This window comes from Capsicum annuum, chromosome 1 (genome assembly GCF_002878395.1).
Source record: "Capsicum annuum cultivar UCD-10X-F1 chromosome 1, UCD10Xv1.1, whole genome shotgun sequence".
Taxonomy (NCBI): Eukaryota; Viridiplantae; Streptophyta; class Magnoliopsida; order Solanales; family Solanaceae; genus Capsicum; species Capsicum annuum.
Genome location: NC_061111.1, coordinates 254,734,243 through 254,742,197, shown reverse-complemented (window position 1 = coordinate 254,742,197; position 7,955 = coordinate 254,734,243). Strand labels below are relative to the sequence as shown.

General features: G+C 40.9%; 2 protein-coding genes across 3 annotated transcripts; one reads left to right on the top strand and one right to left on the bottom strand.

The window, feature by feature from the left end:
- Window positions 1-212: 212 nt before the first annotated feature.
- LOC107855612 (probable methyltransferase PMT17) lies at window positions 213-3,039 on the bottom strand. The gene is made up of 6 exons (XM_016700634.2): window positions 2,070-3,039; window positions 1,764-1,974; window positions 1,395-1,683; window positions 1,131-1,302; window positions 756-1,054; window positions 213-661 (listed from the first exon to the last, which is right to left on the bottom strand). Exons 1-6 carry the CDS (start codon window positions 2,760-2,762, stop codon window positions 439-441), a joined length of 1,887 nt encoding a protein of 628 aa, XP_016556120.2. The 5' UTR covers window positions 2,763-3,039; the 3' UTR covers window positions 213-438.
- Window positions 3,040-4,726: 1,687 nt separating this feature from the next.
- On the top strand, window positions 4,727-7,855 carry LOC107855611 (50S ribosomal protein L27, chloroplastic). Of its 2 annotated transcripts, XM_047402471.1 has the most exons (4): window positions 4,728-5,127; window positions 7,013-7,114; window positions 7,185-7,375; window positions 7,728-7,855. In XM_047402471.1, the coding sequence occupies exons 1-3, from the start codon at window positions 4,843-4,845 to the stop codon at window positions 7,368-7,370; spliced, it is 573 nt and encodes a 190-aa protein (XP_047258427.1). In that variant the 5' UTR covers window positions 4,728-4,842; the 3' UTR covers window positions 7,371-7,375; window positions 7,728-7,855. The 2 variants fall into 2 exon arrangements, with proteins under 2 accessions (XP_016556118.1, XP_047258427.1); XM_016700632.2 differs by lacking the exon at window positions 7,728-7,855 and having other exon boundaries at window positions 4,727-5,127; window positions 7,185-7,579.
- The last annotated feature ends 100 nt before the right edge of the window (window positions 7,856-7,955 follow it).

Sequence of the window (7,955 nt, the reverse complement as noted above, 5' to 3'; positions counted from 1 at the left end):
TTATCCCTTGTTTATTTGAGTTAATCAATTACTACATTTCAATTTTGCATTAGTCCTTTTCTTACATTCTATCCTACATTAAGATTATAATTGGTTGCATTTATATATGTTTAAATAATTCATTATTAGTGTGTGTGTTAGTTACCTCAATATTTATCTGAATTTTAAATCATTTTATTGCTTTTCATAATTGTTCGTGATCGATGTTCATGTGGAGTGAAACAATTTATCTTCAATTTATTGCTTTGCATGTGTTACGTGCTAGAATATGTACACGTATATCACAGATAAGATAATATAATATAGAGTGTCATGCATATGATAGTAAAAGCGATGAAAAAAGATTGTACAAGATGAAGGATTATGAGCATGTTGGAAGAATAAGGGATAGCAAGAAAGAAAAAATTAATAGGGTCAACGAAGAAATTTGCTTCAGAGTTATTCTCGTTTAGGTTCAGCAGTCCAGTAAGTTTTTACAGCAATAAGAATCTTCTCTGGGTTAAATGGTCCGCTCTCATGGTCCACGATCCGACTTTGCCATCTCATGCCGTCTGTTATACTTTTGATTTTCACTAGAACTTCTACTACATCTCTGAATACAACAGTACCTTCAGGCCTCAATATTCTATCCATCTCCAGGAGTATATATGTGATATCACATCTTCAGGAAGACAAAAAACAGGAGATCGAGATAGATAGATAAATCATAGACTAAGGGAGATAATGTTAGTATCGTAAGTAATGTATATATGTACCTGTCCTGATATAGGCTGATCAAGCCACCAGCATGGATGAGATCATAGGTTCGTGGATATGTTGAAAAAGCTTCACACCAATCATTGTATGTGCCGATGAAGCCTCGTTCATATATGACGCCCAAAGTGTCTCCTGGTTCATTCTTCGCTGGAACCACGTTCATTACCCAAACTGGATATTTCGTAAGAGCTGCTGCCAATCCACCCAAATAAGCATTCGCGTCCATCACATTCCTGTATCGTCCTTGTGGTAACAGACCTATTAGCCGTTTGTAGTATGTCACCCGCTCACTCCATACCTATTCCAATTTCATTACAAGTAATTAATATGATGATTCTTCGTTCTATAGATAATAGATACACACAGAAACACACCTTGTTATCCTCCTTAAATTTCTCAATTGTAATGCTTGGTATTGAGCCACTACTGATCCTAGGAGGAACAGCAAATGCTCGCTCCGGCCATTTTTCTAATGCACCACCTGCGACTTCATCCGAGTTGGTTACTTCCGGCAGTGGTGTGATACAAGCTTCCATGTTTTGGTACCTTCATTAGTGATGCATGGAGGGAGCTAACTATTAGGAATATGAGTATGTCGCTACTCATCATGACTTGATCGATAATAATTAATTACGTACCATGCTGCATCGGCATTGTTGGGTGACTTGCAGATGTATGGTGATTTGTTTTTGATGCACTTCATGTGGTTGAGAGGCTTTTGCCATACAGATAGGTCACCCTTCTCAATCACTTTTTTCCAGCAAAGTTGCCTTGCAGTTTCTTCGATGGCGTCTTGTTCTTTCTTCAAATCTTCTTTGGTTCTCTCCCAACCTCTCCAATATGTCTTCCAACGGATAGGAGGGCCTGAAAGTATCCAATAACCCCCTGGCCGTAGAACTCTGTCGACTTCAATTAGGTACAACCCATCTGTACGAGGAAAATTATATGTCCTGATCGATACATACGAGGAAAATTAATGAAATGTCATGTATCGGGAGCTAGCTTACCGTACTTGCTCCATGGGATTAAGCAGCGCGAACAATGAGCCATATCAAACGCCCTGGCTGGATATGGAAGTCTCTGAGAACCCATAACACCAATCATTGCTGGAACTCCTCTTTCGAGTGCAAACCAAACCTGTGCTTCATGTGTATCTCTAGGAGCAAATGACATGGCTATTATATCCCTCTTCAGCAGATATGCACCCCAACTTGCAACCTTTGATTTAATTGTATGTATACTATTAATTAGGTACTAACAAATTAAGTAACTAATTATAACAAGGAATTAAGGAGATGAAATCGTGATCTTACACCACATCCTGTATCGATTGCTGTGCGAATAGTTCCACTAGTAAGGGGAATGAGCTCACTTATATCGTCAATGTAAGCATCAGCTCCGTGTGGAAACATTGTGCCACCTCCTGGAAATCTTAAACGATCACCTTCGACTTGGACCCAATTTTGAACAGCCTTCTCAATGCTAAGTTCTTTATGTGGGATATTGGCAAACCAAGCATAGTCTCTACTCTGTGGCCATTTGAAAGGGATCTTGTAATTCGGTGGAGCAGGTATAAGACAACGGAGAAGCTCTTCCTTGTTCGGGCAATGCCTCTCTCTGTACTTTAACATATTACGGTCAAATTTTCGGCCCCTTTGTGGCTCTTGGCACGGTGTGTATTCGCCGTATGACAAAGCACACGGTGAAAAGTTCTCTGATGACTTTGTATTGTTCACCACTAATTGATGATGGCTCTCGAAATCCATTGAGACTACCGATGATGATGATGATATTCCTGATGAGGACGATGATGATGACATTGTAGACGGCTCACATCCAACTCTCGTGTACACTTCAGCAGGTTGACGCGGTCCTCTATCATTCTGCCAAGCTCCAAGAACATAAAAGAAGATGCAAAGCCCACTGACACCAACGATCCAAGTCACCCGCTTTCTCTTCGATTCCAGCTGGTACAATTTTGGAGATCCACTATGGTCTTTTGCCATAATTGAATATATATATATAGAGAGAGAGAGAGAGAGTGAGAGTGTGTGCAGACAAACAAATTACCTGATCTTAGTATATAACAACCAAATTGCCTGCTAGCTTTTACCTGAGTTCATGGAAAATATACAAGAAGTAAAAGCATATTAATGATTTTCGATAACAAGGTGGATGAAGTTGAATATGCATGTGCAAATAATTTTAAGGTCAGTTCGTGGATACAATGAAAGGTTACTAAATAATCGGAAGATATAGGATGGAAATGAATAACAAGTTTACAGGTCTGGGGACTTGGTCCAAGTAAAACAAATTAAAGGTGGTTGAGAACAAACGAAAATATTTTTGGCGGACAATTTGCAAACACCGTAACATCTGCCTCAAATGCCTCCGCACCTAAAACAAAAATTAAAAAGATTTTGGCTTATCATATCTAGGTATTTGTAGGACTATCTTAACATAGAGTTCGGAGCTTAATTGACGTGTAAAAAAAGACCAAGTTAATCAAAGTATTGAAAAAATGGTCCTATCGGCTCCGCCCGACCATCCAGAGCCGCTCCACAGCCCGTCAGGAGCTGTCGGTCGATTTTCAACCCAAACCGTCCTCGGCCCTTGGCCCACCCCGTGAATCGTGGGTTGATACCCACCGATTGGGCCGAAAATGGTTCGTTCGCACCGTTTTGCTCATTTGACCATCAAAATGGCCCCACCGACCCCGTGCGGACCACCCAGAGCAGCTCCACAGCTCGTCGAGGGTCCGTCGGTCAATTTTTGACATGAACCGTGCCCGGACCCCGAGCCCACCCTAGAACCATGGGCTAACACCCGTCGAATTGGGCTGAAAATGGCTTGTTCTCGTTATATCTCCCGTTTGACCACTAAAATGGCCCCACCGACCCCGCTGGACCACCCAAAGCCGCTCCACATTCCTTCGGCGGGCCTCCGGTTGATTTTCGACTCAAACCGTACTCAAGCCTTAGGCCCACCCTAAGAACTATGGGCTAACACCCATCGATTTTGCCAAAATGGCCCGTTTGCGCCGTTTCGATCGTTAGACCACCAAAATGGTCCCACTGACCCTGTCGGACCACCCAAAGTCGGTGCACAATCTGTCGAGGGACCACCGATTGATTTTAGGCCCAAATCATGCACGGGCCCACCCCTTGAACCGTGGGCTAACACAATCGAATTAGGCAGAAAATGGCTCATTTGCATCGTGTCGGCCGTTTGACCACTAAAATGGCCCCACCGACCCCGCTGAACCACCCAGAGCTGCTCCACACCCTACCGAGAGACCGCCGGTCGATTTTTGACCCAAATCATGCTCGGGCCCCAGGTCCACCTCGAGAACTATGGGCTAACATCCATTGAATTAGGCCCAAAATGGCCCGGGCGCATTGTTGTGCATGTTTGACCACCAAAATAGCCCCACCAATCATGTCGGACCACCCTGAGCCGCTCCACAACTTGTTGGAGGGCCGCCGGTCGATTTTCAATAGAAATCGTGCCCGAGCCCTGAGCCCATCCCGAGAATATGGACTAACACCTACTAACTTGAGTTGAAAGCGGCCCGTTCGAGCCGTTTCGCCTATTTGACCACCAAAATGGCCCCACCGACTTCGTCGGACCACCTAGAGCTGCTCCACAGCCCGTTAGAGGACCGTTAGTCGATTTTCAACCCAAACTATGCCCAGGTCCTGGGCCCATCCCAAGCGTCGTGGGCTAAACCCTGTCGAATTGGGCTGAAAATGGTCTGTTCACACCATTTTGTCCGGTTGACCACCAAAAATCTTAAAATTAATTTGAAGAAAAGACAATTAATGCTAAGGGTAAAATAGAAAAAAAAAATTCTTTTTGTTTATATGTCAAAAATGATGAGTAAAAGTAGAAATATAATTAAAAAATAAGTGACAAGTAGAAGAGAAGATAACGAGTATATATTTTTTTTAAGTAAACAAATCTAATGCGTTGGTTTAAAGATAGGACAGGTGTAAAACATCCAGAGCATACATAAGATTGATGATAAGGGATGAGGTTTTAAATACTCCTATTAGTTGAGTGGGTTGAGTTTATGCGTGTGTAAAAATGGCAGCCTCTGTGAGTTTGAGTCTAGTTGGTGCATTCAAAGGACTCTCTTTATCTTCTTCCAATTCTTCTTCTTTGTTCGGTGTGAGTGTGAATGTGAGTGGGGCTTGTCAACCTCTTCCCAAGTTGTTGAAATATCCATTGACAATTGAGTCTGCACACAAGAAAGGAGCTGGTAGCACTAAGAATGGTAGAGATTCACCTGGACAGCGCCTTGGTGTCAAGATTTATGGTGACCAAATCGCTAAGCCCGGCTCTATTATTGTTCGCCAGCGCGGTACTAAGGTGAGATTTCTTTCTTCTTTCTTCATTTTTTTCCTCTTTGCCGGCCTAGTGGTTCCATTATTCTTCAATAAATTCCTGTAACTAGTGTTGATTCTTGTATTTATGCTGCTAGCTGATAGCCTGCCTTGTTCCCTTTTTATTTGCCTAAATATTAGACATTTTTCCAGTGTACTTGGTGGCTGATACGAGTAATTTATGCGTTTATCGTTATCACAACCAAATATATATCGTTAATAAGAACAAATTCTTTTTTCCCAAAATGGTTAATTAAAAGAGAATACTTGGACCGAGGGTCTTTTCGAGACATCATCTCTATCTCTATGAGGCAGTGATAAGGACTGCGTACAATTTACCCTCTCTGAACCGCCCTCACCTATTGGGTATTTGTGTAGTGACTAGGTAGGGAGGGCCACCAATAAACTTAGGACCATATGTATAATGTGATAATTCGTCTCTATCTTTACGGCTGTTATGGAACAGTTACTATCACTGCTGGGTGCTACTATTATTTATGCAGTAAATTTCTTTGAGTTTGGTTGTTTTCTGGGATCTGCTGCCTGCAATGTACAATGTATATATCCTTCACATTTGTCACTGTTACCACAAAACCCACCTTTTTCTTGCAACTCTCGTTCTGTCTACTTCACTTCCTGTCTGTATATCCTGCGTTTGGTTGGAACTATTAGTTAGTCCCCGGATTATTTATCCCTTCATGTATATGGGATAACTTATCTCAAATAACTAATCCTGAGATAATTAATTTTGAGATAACTTGATTCCAACTAAACGACCCCTAGTAGCTAGTCACTCTGGTTGTAGCTAGTATGTGCCTTTTTTCATATATATGACCCAGATCACCAGCCTCTTTACCTCCCACTACCTAGTCTGCTACTTCTCTTCTTTTTTTTTTTTCCCCACTTTCTTTTTGCGATATGCGAAGGGAAAATAGGGGAGGGGATTACAAGGTGAAGAATCGAATTCTCACCAATGTATTCGATCAACTGTTCTACTAAGAATTACGCAGTATGCTAGCTCTCACTTACCATTTCCATTATTTAGTTTCTGCTTTCTCTTTTGCAAAAACTGGAACCCCACTGACTCAATGTATTATATTTTATGTTGATAGTGAATACGTATATATTTTACAGCTCTCTCAATCCCCTCCTTCAGTGCATGATTAAAGTAGGAATAGGACTTAATTAATGGACATGAGCTGTGTAATTCTAGTTGTTCTGCTCAATGCTTCACTAACATATAAATGTGCCTACTAGGTCCTGACTTCTTGTCAATATCGTATATTTTTGCTCCGTTCTTCTGGATTTCTGCATTTGGTTTGTATACTATTTGTTGGAAATATGTGCATTGGCCAAAAGGCGTTAGATTGAGTACAAAAGATGTATTGGAAGGTTTAAGGGATACTTATCTTGTTGTCACTTGAAGGAACAACAAATTGCTCTAAGATTTAAGGTTCTGAAATCTTGTATCTGACCTATAATGAAAACAGGGCTGGAAGTTCTCTAATGAAAAGTGCAGTTGTAATCTGCTCTAAGTTGTAGTCATTTATCTAAATTTATTATGTAAATCTTTTGGTACTTTGGGGCTGCACAGGTACATAACTCCAACTTGAGCTGTTCTTGTTCTTTTTAAACCAATTATTTGAGTTTCTGACAACATGATGCTTATGCCGAGCTGGATAATTAGCTGTGAGTACCGGTAGTCTTCTATCAGGTAGGTAGTAAAAGGGTTTAATGCCAGAGGTTGGTATTATTTTCCGGTTTGATCTCATCCTGTTATTGTCTGCTTCGTTAGAAAGCTGCATTTCCCATTTAACATTGCCTCTGTTTCCTTGATGATCTACTAATTGTCCTCTTGGTGATATTTCCAGTTCCATCCAGGAAAGAATGTTGGACTTGGCAAGGATCACACGATATTTTCTTTGATTGATGGACTAGTTAAATTTGAGAAGTTTGGGCCTGATAGGAAAAAGGTTTGAGTTTTCTTGATAAATGTGGTATACCATTGTGATAAACGTATACTGAATGTGAATAAATGTGCAGATAAGTGTTTATCCACGTGAAATGCAACCTGAAAACCCCAACAGCTACAGAAACCGAAAGAGAGAATCCTTCAGATTACAGCGTGAACGTAGAAAGGCACGAAAAGAGGGTGTCATCCTTCAGCCTCAGTTGGTAGTTGCTTCTGCTGTTGAATCCTCCGAGGATAATCTCACTACCACTTGCTGATATAGGTCTTTCGGTTCTTAAACATTCTATTGTCATTTTGGTTGTTTCTAGTATTCACATATGCAGACCACATGCTAAATGTGCTTCTTCTGCCATTGGTGTCTTTTGTTTGTAAATTGCATTACTGGAAGCATGAGTCCATGTCACATGTATAAGGACAGAATGAAATGGATGTTTTGGATTTGGAAAAATGCACAAGTTCGTTTTAATCCTTTGCCTTCCATGTTTGGTGCATATGTATACATACATACATAAGGTTTGAGCTGATAGTCGTGAATCGTGATTCTGCCGAACCTGCGGAACCACTCTAGATCAAAACATACACAAGAATCACTTTTTTCTGGTTTATATCCACAGGCCTTTTTCAAACGCCAGCCTGCTTTGCTTGTAGAAGTAATACAGACCGACTCAGCCAAAGTAAATGCTCTTCCAAGCTTTAGTAACAACTCCTCTGCTCTAATCTGAAATTTTAGGGAGAATATATATAATATCTAAAACATTTGCAGAAAGCTTTGAAGTCCTAGACATTAGTGCATAACGAGTAATCCACATACCTGTATATTTACATGTATACTTCATTCTCAT

Coding starts and splice junctions, on each gene's coding strand:
- LOC107855612 (XM_016700634.2), bottom strand. CDS start 2,762: ATGGCAAAAGACCATAGTGGATCTCCAAAATTGTACCAGCTGGAATCG. Junction 1,975..2,069: donor CAATCGATACAGGATGTGGT/GTAAGATCACGA, acceptor ATTAAATCAAAG/GTTGCAAGTTGGGGTGCATA. Junction 1,303..1,394: donor AACAATGCCGATGCAGCATG/GTACGTAATTAA, acceptor TCACTAATGAAG/GTACCAAAACATGGAAGCTT.
- LOC107855611 (XM_047402471.1), top strand. CDS start 4,843: ATGGCAGCCTCTGTGAGTTTGAGTCTAGTTGGTGCATTCAAAGGACTC. Junction 5,128..7,012: donor TTCGCCAGCGCGGTACTAAG/GTGAGATTTCTT, acceptor TGATATTTCCAG/TTCCATCCAGGAAAGAATGT. Junction 7,115..7,184: donor TTGGGCCTGATAGGAAAAAG/GTTTGAGTTTTC, acceptor ATAAATGTGCAG/ATAAGTGTTTATCCACGTGA.